Here is a 14,034-nt window from a genome sequence, read left to right on the forward strand (position 1 = left end):
AGAGCTCCATTTCACTGACCTTTGGCATTGCACACACCTGGTGGTTCCAAAGGTCAGAATTCACCTCTTCTGCCCTCAATCACCAACCGTAGCTTTGAGCGCCCCTAGTGGAGGTCTGTGCCAATGGCATGTTGCAGAATGTGGACCGAATATGAGGACCTGTAAATGGAGCCCTTTCGAATCGCTTTTTGAATAGCAGGAATGAACTTGTAAGCAAAACTAGAAAACAAACCGTTCTGATCAGGAAACATCCTTTTGCCTGGGAAGAGGAAGGAAAGGAATATAACATTATTTTCCTAATGTCCAGCTGAGACCTGCGAACCCAAGAATCCCTCAGGCTTTGATAAGGTGGCCCCAGCAGGGGCGGCTAAAACTCCACAGATCAAAAAAAAAAAAAGCCGATCCACCATGAAAATAGTCCTTAAGTGAATCTAACGACAGGGTACATTAGAGACTGGAGGAAGCCGCACATTTGAGTCTTATTAAGCAATACTGAATTTACTTTATTAATTCAAGGAAAAAGAAAAGAGATTACACTCAGGCTCTGCAGTCTTGGCATGTAGTTACAGCTATAGCCCATGTGCATATCTTAGACAATAAGAAGCCTCTTCAAAAACAAGTTATACTTTATACTTATTCATGCCTTACGGCAAAATGGCCCAGAGAATCACGTGACCTACATAAGAATTTAGCAACAAGTCTCTTTCAAGTACTGTATTTACAAATCTCCTCACTGCACCACAAACAGAAGGACCAGCTTGCAACACGGAATGAGACGAATGGGTCTCCATCTGACATTAGTGGAAGTTGGGCTCCACGTTAAAAACAGAATATACTGTGGAAGGTCAATTGTTTCCAAATGCTCATAGGCTACCCTTACTCCCTCCTTATGACTCACAGTCTTGGAGTCAGAACCACACCGTTATTAATGAACCTTCCGAAGTAGTACACCGGTTGACTTTAATTTGGCAACGACCTGAAGTTAATTAAAAATATATGCTGGCTAGCTACAGAGTCGAGCAGTTGGAAAAAATAATGTAAAATGTCTTAAAAATTAAAACACACACACACACACATTTTGTGTTTGAAGCCAGGGGAGGAAGCAGGATATGAAATCCTTGTCTTGGATGACAATTCAATATGTGCCGTTAAGACATTTTTCCTGGAGGGTGGTATATCGGAGAGTGCCGTCCTCAGAGGTAGAATCACTTTAGAAAAGCCAGCAAGCCACTGGGTAGGTTTCAGATTCAAAAGGGGGGTGAGGGAGGGAGATCTGGACTCTGTTCAAGGCCACCAAGCCATTGTTGGAAAAGACAGCTAATTAAGAAAGGGCATGCTGTGGTGGAAACGACTTATTTAAGCCGATTCTCTTCTCCCATCTTTCCCAGAGAAACTGTCCAGATCTGGTGTAAATTGTGAATATTACTGCCTCATAAAAGGGGGGTTCTTTAACGATATGCTTTGTTAAACAAAAGGTGATGAGTTATTTCCTTTGCTCTGTACTCTGGGCTCCACATTTAAAGAGATAGGGGTGGGGGATAAAATGCCTGATTTATGCTGAGGAGGGCACTCCAGGCCGTGGGGAAGAGTTGAAGAGAAGGAGACCCAGGGCCAGTGCCCGCGAGCAGAGAGCTGTCCGTGGCCTTCGGTGCTGAAAGCAGGTGCGCGCGCCAGGGGTCCAGAATTCCCCAGGGAGAAGGGACACCGCCGGTCCCCTAGCTCGGGGTCAAGACGGTCGAAGCCAAACACGGGGCTCCAGATGGACAGAGTGTGTGCCCTCCGGGTTGTCTTCAGCCTGGGGAGACCCTGCACTGCCTGCTTTTTCCCACGTGAGGGGCGAGTTACTGGGAACAGGAGTTGGACCTTTCAAAAGGCGAGGTCTACGAACGCTTCCCACCACTCTGGGGTCTCCTCGTGGCCTGATCAAACCCTCGAAGCTCTCCGGGTTAGTTTTGGATGAGTTCGGCGCCATACTCCCCTTTCCATCTCACAGCCCCACACACCTGACCACCCTCCACAATTTTCCCTGGGGAACCTCAGCGGGGTGGAGGAGAGGGTGCGGCTCCAGGTCTGGGAAGAAGGAGCCGCCATCCTCCGCTAAACTTGGACACCCCCCCCCACCCCGCCTTCTTCCCAACAGGCTAGCACGTGCCGGGTGAAACTAGCAACCCCCCGCCCCGCCCCCAATTCAGAGTAGTGTTAAGAGACACCCGGCTGTTGAAGAGAGAAGAAAGGGGGGGAGTCCGCTCAGGTTCCCGCCTGTGACCTAAGATCTCCTCTCCCTCCCCCGCTAAGTTCTGAGAACCCGGAGCCCCCTCCACTGGCCTCCAGGCGAAAGCCACACCCAAGTTCGGCTTCCAGACACTTGGTTGGGATCGGTCCAGGGACCCGGTCCCTCGGGGCAGCCTGAACCAAAAGGAAGCAAAGGGTCCTAGCGTGGGAGGACGCGGCACTGCGACGGCCCCCAGACGCACTGTTCGAGTCTAGTCCTCACTTGCACGGCGGGTCAGCTGCCCCCGCTTCTCGTCCTCTCCCCGAAAGGGTGAGAATTACCTGGCACCCGGCCCCGGGTGCGGCTGCAGAGAGCTCCGGGAATCTGGGGTCTGGAGGCGACCCCGCTCCAAGGAGATTCTCTGGGGCTGCACAGGGGAGTCAGCCGCACAGCCGGGAAGGCAGAAAGGGAGCCCGCGGCCGAGGCAGGAAAGCGCCCGAGTCCTTCAGACACATCCCCACCTCCACACTCCCAGCAGCCCGGGCCAAGGGGACGCGGTTCCTAGTCCCGAATTTGGGCAGCCGCCCCCGCTCCACATCCCGGCAGACGTGGAGCGAGTCGTCTGGGTCGGCTAGGACCCCCAGCCGCCCCGCACTCGCGGCAACTTTGCCCCCTCCCCCGCCCCGCCCCTCTGGGCGCTTACCTTCTGCCGGGGCGGCCGCGGGGCTTCCCAGGAGCAGAGCGAGGAGCAGCGCGATCCGGCCGAGTCCCGCGGCGGGCGGCCGGGCCGCGGGCATCTTGGCTGCGGGGGGCGCGGAGCCGCGGGCTGCGGGGCGGGCGGACGGCGCGGGAGCCGGGGAAGGAGAGAGGCAGCGAGCGAGGAAGGGAAGGCGGGAGCCGGGGAGGGGGCCGCGGGCCGGGGTCAGCCGCCGGAGCCCCCCGGGCGGACGCGCGTTCAGCCCCGCGAACGCTCTGGCCAAGCTGCGCCGGGCGCGGGCGGGCGAGTGAGGAGGAGCCGGCGAGCGAGCGAACGAGTGAGGCGCGAGCGGGAGGAGGGAGGGGCTGGGGCCGAGTCTGTGCCGAGCCAGTGCGGGGAGGAAGGGAGGGGGCGGGCGGGCAGCGAGCGCGAGGGGCCGGCCGCGCCCGGGGTGCCAGCCTCCTCCTCTGGCCGCTGGCCCGTCGGCCCTGCAAAGTTTAACGCCGATTCCCCTCGCGTCCTGTGGGCCGAGCGTTTCCTCTTGGCGGATGCTCACTGCAGCCCTGCGCCGGCGAGGCGAGGCTGGAGAGCGTCCTGACCATCTTCCGGAAGGTGAGATGGAGGCCTCAAAACCGAGCGCAGCCCTCAGCCTGTGCGCAGTCTAGAGCTTTCCATTGCTCATCTTTTCGGAGAGATCCCAACTTCAGCTCTCTCGGCCCCAGCCAGCCTCTTCCCTGACAGCCCTCCGCATTTCCAAAGTGAGTCCCCATAACCTAGAAAGTCTCAAACTCTGTGGATCTGATGGGAGCTGTCAATCTCCCTAGAAGGATACAAATGGCCACAAAATTGTGCGTCCAATACCCGGGGGCTTTGTACACCCCTGAAGCCCAACCTGAAAATTTATCCATGTTCTAATCTGAGCACCGTTTCTCACATTTCCATTGTTAACGGGGCACCAGAGCTCACCAAGGCTTCCTCTCAGCTCAGTCCTTTAGCCCTGCTGTACTCCCTTCCCCCATCTGAGCTGGAGTTCAAGGCCTACTCTCATCCGCTTTGCTCTTGCCCAGCCCTGATTCTCAGCAACTTGTCTCTTCTCCACAAATAGGGGTGATGGGGGGGCACAGGCAGATGCTTGGGCACAGGCAGTGGCTGGAACGGGGACAAGCTTGCACCCACTCCTGGAGACTCACTGTGTGGACTACTTTTGCAGACCCAGCCAGCTTCCCAGGCCTGTCACCCCAATTTAGAAAGCCCTCCTTCTCCCTCCCTCCACTCCACCTTGCCACACTATCCCCACGTTGCAGCCTGAGCAGGCAGAGGAGCAGATGGAGAGAAGGTTGCAGGCAGCAGCGGGGAGGAATATGCCTTCAGCAGAGTGGAGGAGCTGGGAGTCCCTATAAAGAATGGGTGGGGGAGCTGCTGACTGGGTGGAGGAGGAAGGAGGGGGGAGGGAGCAGTCTGGTCCAGGTTTCCAAAAGACCCTCCACACCCAAAGCCTCCCCACTCACTCACGCATTCAGTGTTCTTTTACAGGGTCCTCACTACAGGTCCAGATCTGCATCAGGTTCTGGGGGGTAGAGAGCCCCCAATAAAACCCCATCAGTGGCTGCAAGAAGTTTCCATTCCTGGCAGTAAAGCCAATCGGTTTTGATAAAGAGGGAGGCTGAGGGCTTCCCTGGTGGCGCAGTGGTTGAGAGTCCGCCTGCCAACGCAGGGGACGCGGGTTCGTGCCCCGGTCCAGGAGGATCCCACATGCCACGGAGCGGCTGGGCCCGTGAGCCATGGCCACTGGGCCTGCGCGTCCGGAGCCTGTGCTCCGCAATGGGAGAGGCCACAACAGCGTGAGGCCCGCGTACCTCAAAAAAGAAAAAGATAAAAGGGGGGAGGCTGAGGCACACGGTGCCCAAGAGCTGATTTCTCCTTTGGGGAAGATGAAGCATCCCCGTTGCTTTGCTGGGTTGGGTGGGGGGCTCTGTAAGGTGTGGCCTTGCCTGTCTTGCTCATCACCATCCGCTCAGTGCTGACACAGTGCTAGCATCCAGCAGGCTCACAATAATACTTGTTGAATGGAAACATAAACAAGCAAGAAAGACGGAGGAAAAGGAAAAGGGAGAAAGCAAGGGACAGGAAAACAGAGATAGGCCAGCTCCACACGTGGAAGCAAGGAAACTAATGTTTATAAGCAGCTACTGTTTGCCAGGTGCTATAATAATATAATTTCACAATGATCCTGCCAGTGAGGTGTGATTGTCTCCATCTGACAGATGAGTACCTGAGCCCTAGAGAGCGGCACAACCCAGCTTAGGTCACTTGGACAGGATTCAATGCCAGGCCTGAGTCCAGAGTTAGAACCACTGCATCTCAATATGCTATTTCCCAGGTATTTGATGGCTACCTCTATGCTATGATTCCATGGATGTTCCCTGGTGCTTCCACACCTCCTTGTTACCAGGAGACCAGAGTGAATAAAAGTCTACCATCAGAGACACTCCTTTTGGTAAAGTCACAGGGCCTCTAGAAGATCAGTTGCTTGCATGCAGGTGTCTTATGTGGCAGAAATGACATTGCAAACCCTTAACTCATTGAACACATGGGCAGGGATTTATTCATTCCATTTGCCAGCTGAAACATGGCACAAAGTCCTGAGAGAATGGGACACAGACCCAGTAATCTGAAATTGGATGGTGGGAATATAAGGGGATTCTCTAAGAGCAATATTGACATATTTTTTTTTTCCCCAAGAAGAAATACCATGATAGGGATAGAATTCTACAAGGAACCAGAGCAGCTTGCAGATGAAAATCTTCCCCGAGCACAATTTCAATACCCATATCACAGATGAGGAAACTGAGGTTCAGGAAGGCAAAATGACCCCCTCAATATCATGTACTTGGTCTACCTTTTGTTCAGGCTTATGCTCTATTACCATAGGGCACTTCTGGCCTCGATTCTGGCGTCAGGGTGGACTTCCTGCTACCCACTGCTGCCTAGGCAGAGAATCCCAGATTCTCTGCAGAGCAGATGACATGTGCTCACAACTCTGTCTACTTTATATGTTGCCACTTGACAAATCAGCTCTTACGCAGCTAATATTGGTCCAGTGGAGACAAAGAGTTCGATTCTAGCCTCACCTCTTCCTGCTGGGTAAGAAGGGCAAGTTATTTAACCTCTCTGAGCCTTATATTCCTCTTCTGAGGAGTAGGGATAAAAATAACACTTACCATGTGAGGTGACTGACACAAGTGGATAATATCACTGTGACATGAGGAGATACAATAGCACTTAGTTTATAGGGTTACAGAGAGCATCCCTTGAACCAATAAACTAGAGCATTTAGCCCAGTGCAAACCAGGAAAACACTCAATTTCATCCTCAAATGTTTGGTGTTGTGAGCCAGACAGTACTGGGATAGGAGTCCTGAGTTCCGATCTCTTTCCTGCTGATATGCTGTGTGATCTTAGGTGAGTCGCCAGCTTCTCTGGGACTCTGTTTCCTTATCCACCCATCCACCTATCTGTCCATCCAGCCAGCCAGCCAGCCACCCACTCACCCACTCACCCACCCACTCGTCCACCCACTCATCCATCTATTCCATCTATCTATCCCATCTATCTGCAAATATTGTTTGAGCATCTACTATTTATTGAGTGACTACTAGGTGCCAAACTCTATGCAAGGTGCTGTGGATACAGCAGACTCCATCTCTTGCTCTCTAGAGCTGATAGTCTAGTGAAGTCTGGTAACCTGAGTGCCCAGATCCTTTTCAAGATTAATGTTCTATGCCAGGGGAAGCAGAGTGGTTAAAAGTGGGCTTTGAAACCTGACAGAACTGAATTTGAATTATTTCTCTCCTACACACAGCTGTGTGACCTTTAACAACTGTCTTAACCTCTCTGAAGCTGCTTCAATGAAAGGTTGTCATTTAAGATTAAATGAGACAATCATTATAAAGCCCTTAGGATAATGCACGTAGCATGTAGTAAACTCTCCATTCACCTGTCCACCCATCCATCCATCTATCCTTCTATCCATCCATCTATCCATCCTTTCAACAAATATTTTTTGAGCAGCTTCTATGTGCCAGATACCGTTTTCGGCACTGGGGATACATAAATGAATAAAACAAAGTCCCTGCTCTCTGGAGCTTACCATGTCAGGTGAGGGATAGACAGTAAAACCTCGATAAGAATTTCAGAAAGCTCTATGAGGAAGATAAAACAAGATGAGTTGAGAGTAGACGAGGCACATTCCTTTTGAGTGATCAGGGATGGCCTCCCAGGCTAGGAGACATTTAAGCAGAGGAGTGAATGGTGCAAAAAAGGTAACCAGATGAAGATCTGGGGAAGAGTATGTTCTAAGTAGAGGACACAGCAAGTGCAAGGCTCTGAGATTGAAAAAGGGCTGTTGCGATAAATGCTAGCCATTGTCATCATACTTCTCTGATGCCATTTTTCTGTCTACGCAGATCATAATTAACCAGGGGCTTGACTGTGAGTGTGCCAGGTAGTCTATACTCAGTAATTACTCTCCCCATCAACATACAATACAGGAAGTGTCAGTTTTTATTCACAGTCCTGCCCCGCCCAAACCCAGCATCAATTTCTCCCCCTAGGAACATCCGGAATTGGAAACGTCTTTATCACTGGAGGAAAATAAAAAAGAGAAAAAATCTTCTGTCTTAGAGTAAAAATGGAATATAAAAGAGACATATTGAAATTGAAAGAGAGGGAGCGAGTAAAAAGGAAAAAAAAAAAAAACCCAGCAAGAGTAAAGTCCAGGAGACAAATCCACCCTGGGTCTTTGAAAAGCAGGCAAAGCATCAAACCAGCATCTTCTCATCATGTGTTTTCAACCCGATCTTCATAAGCTGAGCCTGTGCAGCCCCCAGGCAGGAAGCCCGTGGCTATCACATCCCTCTGGTCAGACGCTAACAAGGGAATGATCAGCTGTGACACAGCCGCCCCCATCCAGTGCATCCACATTACCTGGAAAGAAGCAATTATGCCCATTTGATTTTCCTGAAAATGCTGGATCTGTCTCTATCACCTGTCCTGACTCTTGAGAAATGCCCATTGCACAGCAGAGATTTGCCTTTATTTTCAAACTGAAAGTTTACAGAATACAAAGTGAGCCTGCAAGATGGATCTGCATTCTCCAGAGGCCTGTCTGGCCAGACAAGAAGGAAAACCAGGACACTGTTAGAAACAGGAAGGAGGCTGAAGGAGAGGGACAAACATATAGGATCTGATGGGACCCCCACGGTCAAGTTCCTGCAAACCCAGCCGGGAGATTTTCCTGGGTTTAGGTTTTTGAATCTCAAAGGTGAGAAAAAAAAAATCAATACAAGGTACTGTGTATATTTATATACTCTGCTGGCACTATAAACGGTGACACACACATTTTTCAGACCGTGAAGAACAGCCTATAGCTGCATAGAAGTACACACCTGTGGGCTATTCTAAGGCTTTCATATTTGGTGACCCTATGAGCACCTGAGTCCTCTGGAATCAGCAGGTTTACCTGGAGTCAGACATGTCTGAGTTTGAGGGAGTCAGAACTCCCTCCTGTATGTGTCACCTCTGAACTTCAGTTTCCTTGTCTATACGAAGCAAGGGATATTAGTAACTACTTCCGAGGCTTTTGTAATAGTAAGAGACAGGATGCATGTTCAGTGCTGAACCACATACCCACACTGTAGTAGGTGCTCAGTAAGTGGGAGGAATTATCATGTATTATACAGATTGTAAGTGAAAAGACATGGCCCAAATGCCATAAAAAGCTCTTCTCTAACAGGATTTGTTAAGTGTATTTCTATATGCCTAGAACCAGAGGAAAGTCCAGCTGGGGTTAAGGGTTTAGAATCAGTAAAACACCCAAGCCCATCAGGGACTTAGCCAATCTAACTCATTTTCCATGTGACTCGCCTCACTTGAAATTAAGCAAGGCGGTACTGCTCTGTTCAGTTGCAGAAACATCCTCTAGCCCTTCGCCTTCCTCTCCTATCTCACCATTCTCTTCATAATGGAATATTGAAATACCAGGCTCTGTCAGGTCCCTGCTGACCCATTACCTGACCTTTCTTCCAGCTCCCCAGCCAAAGCCCAGCCTTTGTTCCCAGGAGGACAGGAGGGCGGGAGAAGAGGACTAATGTCTGATGACCCTCTGAGGCTCTGTGTTTTTCCATTACCCCACACTGTTCCCCAGGAGGAAAACCACCTGGCACCAGCAGGAACAGAGACCAAGGGATTTCTCTTTAGAGATCATGGATGGACTTGAGTCCAGGAGCCCAAGGGAGAGTGGGCAGAAGTCGGAGAGCCCAGAGGCTGTCCCACTGACTCCTGTGCGATGTCTGTAAGTCCCTTGCCCTCTCTGATCCTTAATTCACCCATATGAAAAAGGAAAATAATTAGGAAAAGTGATCTCTGAAAGCCCTCCCAGGTCTGCAGTTCGATCACTGTGGTAATAGCTTCCACACTCAAGAGATGATGGGCTGCAGATACCCTGGTGAGAAGATAAGCTGACGTTGTCAAGCAGCTGCTTTAGAGTTTACTGTTCAATATCTCATTTAATCCTTGCAACCACCCTAGGAGTTTGTATCACTGTAACCCAAACTCCTACCCTAGCCTACAGGGTCCTCCAGATCTGGCCCCTTTGCCCTCTCTGACCTCTTCTTGTGCTTCCCTTTACGAAGGTCCAGCTGCAAACATTCCAAACTCAGATCTGTCTCTTATTCTTTGTGATTGCTGATCCCCTGCCTGGGAGGTCTTTCCTCCTGATAGGTACACACGCGGCTCATTCTCATCCTGTGGTCAGCCAGAACGGCACCTCCTTGGAGAGAACTTCCTCAGTTTTAAATCCTTTTAAGCACGTATCACTCTCTAAAATCATCTTTCTTATTTCCTTATGTGTTTCCAGGTGTACTATCTGTGTTCTCCCCCTAGATTCTAAGGGGGATGAATGATGCAGGTGAATAAACGGAGGCTCAGAGGGGTAATGAAATTTGCCAACAGTCACCAACCAGTGACAGAACGGGAACTCAAACCCCAGGAGGGAGTCTATAACCACTTGACCATACTGCCTTTCAGTTCCGGGAACAGGGGATGCTTCCTAGCTGTAAGATTCTAAAGCAGCGGGAGTTCCTAGCCGGAGACATGATCTGAGTGCCAATGTCTGAATGCCTGTGAGCATTTCAAGTTGTTTCAAGAAAAGGCGACGTTAGCGGCACCACTAAAGCCTGCTGTTCCCCATCCCATCACTGCCACCCCCACCTATTAAAATAATGGTATGAAAAATAAACAGGCTTTATGGACAGTTTTACACAAATGGGTGCATTGTTTCTCTTACCGTTACCATGGCAGTGATGTTCTCTGGATAACTTCATGTTTCTACAGGATGGAAGGGAATGGAATAAAATTGCTTGTGGAAAAATTGCCAAACAAAGGCTATTTCCTCTTCTGGAGGCGCCACCCCCCAGCACTCAGAGGCAGCCGCACTCTCAATACTTGTGCACGGGATCAAAACTGCCTCATAACCTAGAGCCTGCCACGGCTCCCTAGTGCCAATAATGTGAAGGCCAGGGGTCTTGGCATGGCTGTAAAGCTTCTGCTGTCTTCCACTCCTGCCCTTTGTCCTCCTGTCTCACAGACCTGCCTGGAGGTAATTCCCCTCCTCATTCTGTCCCTCTCCCCTTGATGGTTCACACATCGTACTGTTCCAGCCACCTGGGTTACCCTTCTTCTTTCCACATCTCTGCTGGGCCAGCTGCTACTCAGTTTTTCAAGTCACAGTTTAGGTCTGATCCTGTAACCTCCCTCCTTCCCCACCCATCCCGCAATCTGGGTGAGATATTCTCCTCCCAGTTTTTCCCATGGTCCCCTCAAGTGTAGCAGGATATGGTCACCCAGACACCACGCTGTTGGAGGACAGGAACAGTGCTTGATTCTAACAGTGTGCCAGGAGCACAGATAGATGCTCAATAAATGCTTGTCGAACCAAATTAGAAAAAGAAGAAGCAGCTGGTCTGAGAGGCTGTCGAAAGTGTCTGAGAGGTTGTCTGAGTGTCTCTCATTCTTTGGGAATAAATGGCGGGGGGGTTAAATCAACACCCTGAGACAAAGCAGTGCCTTTCAACCTTCGCTGCACCTTGTGATCACCTGGGAGCTTTCACAGATTCTGATGCCCAGGCTGCATCCCAAGTGAGTTACATCAGACTCTCTCGGGGAGAGAACTCGGGCATCTGTGTTCTTTAAAGCTCCCCAGGTGATCCCAGGGTGCAGCCGGGAAAAGAGCCACTGGGCTCAGGGTTCTCAGAGTCCCAATCACGGTTCTGTGTGAATGTGTGGGACCAGGGTCTCCTGCGGGCGGAGTCCAAGGACCCAGAGCCAGGACTGAGCCAAGATCCCTGCACTGTGTGCACGGCAGGCGGCTAGGTGCTTTCCATGCTTCACATCAGAATCCTCTCTCTAACCTATGAAGTTGGCATTATGAAACTGAGACTCAGATACTTGTGAGACGGCCTGTGTTCCCACGTCCAGGCAATGGCAGAGACAGGATTTGAACCCAGGTCCATCTGAACCCAGTGTCCAGAGCCTATGCCCTTGAGTATTTCTTGAATGTAGGCAGGGTGGGGCAGCTGGGAGGAACTGCAGATGTTAGAAGTACCCTGGCCACCCAGGACAAGCTCACTGCAGAGGAGTTCCATCTGCCTCTCTCAGGCTTGGGTAATGCATTTCCCTCCCTCTCTGTTCCTTGTTTTCTCTTCTTCTTCTCCCGCCGTCCCGCCCTCCCTCCCTCTGTCTCTCTCTTTCTCTCTGTGTGTGTCTCTGTCTGTATCTCTCTCCTTCCCTGCCTCCCCGCCTCTGTCTCTCTCCCTTCTTCCCCCACCCCCAGTTCTTCTGGAGCAGTGGCTGGGAGCAGCAGAAACAGCCGGCAGCTGGGGCTGCCCGAGGTCCCTAATTAGAGCAGCATGGGAGCTGGGATGGGGGAAGGGGACTGGTGATTACAAACCACCCTGTGAGGCCACAGCCTCAGCAGTTTTCAGGGCTGGGATGCAGCATCCCTAGGGTGATGGTTTAGGATTGGAGGATGAGTGCTGGTGCTCCCCACACACAGTGCTGACTTGGCATCCAAATGGCTTCTTTGTACTTGTTTTCCAGCTGATGTTTATTGTGTGCATTTTAAGTGTCAAGTCCTGTCTCCACAACAGCCCTATAAACCAAGTCACCTGCAAAATGGACTTTGGAATACAAGAACAAGAGAACGCACGTTTCCATTTTCCAGGTTTTGCTCAAATCTCAGTGAAGTCTTCCCTGACCAAAGAGTTTTAAATTGAAAGCCCTCTTTATCCCACCCCTGACACCACATGCTACCCATCCTCCTGTACCGCTTTATTTCTCCATATACTACTTCTGAGCATCTGATTACTCTGTATTTTTATTGTCTGTGTTATTTACACCTGCCTCCTCCAAACAGAATATCAGTCTCACAAAGGAGAGCTGGGAAAGCAGGTCTGAGGACAGCATCACAGCAGTTCTGGGGATCTAGGAAGCTGGGACCCTCCCAAGTCCTTTAAAGAGGCTGAACTTGATATGAATCACTACCCGGGTTGGGTCACGTGACCACCTCTTGGACAGAAGAGGGTAAAGCCTTTTTTTTTTTTTTTTTTTTTTTTTGCCTGCGTTGAGTCCTCCTTGCTGCTTCCCCTCCAGGGAAGCCCAGGAGGGTAAAGCCTTTTGATTGACAAGCCTACCAAGCCTGCATCTGATGAGTGGTTCTCAAAACAAAACAAAATTTTGGTCTGTTTTTTTCAGTCCTGTATCCCCAGCACCTAGATGTTCATTTGCCCATAACTGGCACTCACAGTATGTTTGTTGAATGAATAAATAAGTTTTCATTTTACTGGGACTTCCCTGGTGGTGCAGTGGTTAAGAATCCACCTGCCAGTGCAGGGTACATGGGTTTGAGCCCTGGTCCGGGAAGATCCCACATGCCATGGAACAGCTAGGCCCATGTGCCACAACTACTGAGCCTGTGCTCTAGAGCCCGCAAGCCACAGCTACTGAGCCCACGTGCCACAGCTACTGAAGCCCACACGCTTATAGCCCGTGCTCCGCAACAAGAGAAGCCACCGCAATGAGAAGCCTGCACACTGCAATGAAGACTAGCCCCGGCTCTCTGCAACTAGAGAAAGCCCACACGCAGCAACAAAGACCCAATGCAGCCAAAAATAAATTAATTAATTATTTTTTAAAAGTCTGTGTTTTACTTAACCTCGGAGTTTTGTTATCTTAGGCCATCAATCATAAACGTCATTCCAAACTTAGAGTAATAGGGCAACAGAGTCCAGCATGGTACCCAGCACATGACAGGGGCTTTGTCAATATTGGATGGAATTCATTATTATGTATTACTTAACACTCTTTGATGAAAAGGAGCCGATTCTGGCTAAATTCATCCAGAAAAAGGTGGGAGAGCTTTGTCAGAAGAATAGGAGTATCTCACAGACCAAAGAAGAGTTGGGAAAGCAGGTCTGAGGACAGCATCACAGCAGTTCTAAGGACCTAGGAAGCTGGGACCCTCCCGAGTCCTTTAAAGAGGCTGCACTTGGTATGAATCACTACCGAGGTTGGGTCATGTGCCCACTTCTTAGACAGAAGAGGGTAAAGCCTCTGGATTGACAAGCCCACCAAGCCGGAATCTGATGAGTGGGTCTCAAAAAAAAACACTAAGTGTTGATACCAAAATAAAGATGGGCGTGAATTCTGGTCAGGGGAAACACTAGATGCCCATGATATCTGACATATCAATTCCATTGGGCACCCCAGTATGGGCAGGAGTCTATGAGGCTATGAATGACCCATGCAAGGACCCTGTTATTTTGAGTTTTCCATGTTTGTTTCTCCCAGTCACCTGTGCTGTCCGAACAGTGAGGGGCCAGCTGTAGGCTGCATCGATGGGCATGAGCGTTATGGCAAATCTCTGAACTTAGAAGCCCCAGTTCCCCTCCAGTCTACCTAAAATCAGTTCTGGAAAAAAGGCGCATCAGTCAGTCTGAGAATGGCCAATAGCCAACAAGCCATTAGTGCATTCAGAGCAAGAGGCACAAACAAAAAAGTGGATTTCATGG

The 14,034-nt window shown here is 50.4% G+C and overlaps 1 protein-coding gene across 5 annotated transcripts in view; it reads right to left on the reverse strand.

Moving 5' to 3' along the window:
* The window catches only part of SEZ6L (seizure related 6 homolog like), a 201,992-nt gene extending 198,094 nt beyond the window's left edge, over positions 1–3,898 (reverse strand). For 2 of the 5 annotated variants that reach the window (XM_033412784.2, XM_012538199.3), the window contains exon 1: positions 2,916–3,893. In XM_033412784.2, coding sequence (XP_033268675.1) covers positions 2,916–3,009 — 94 coding nt within the window. In that variant the 5' untranslated portion in view covers positions 3,010–3,893. Of the gene's footprint in view, positions 1–2,915 lie in introns of all 5 variants that reach the window. The other 3 variants (XM_033412788.2, XM_033412786.2, XM_033412785.2) reach the window with 3 other exon arrangements.
* Between the last annotated feature and the right edge of the window lie 10,136 nt (positions 3,899–14,034).

Source organism: Orcinus orca, chromosome 15, assembly GCF_937001465.1.
Source record: "Orcinus orca chromosome 15, mOrcOrc1.1, whole genome shotgun sequence".
Lineage (NCBI taxonomy): Eukaryota > Metazoa > Chordata > Mammalia > Artiodactyla > Delphinidae > Orcinus > Orcinus orca.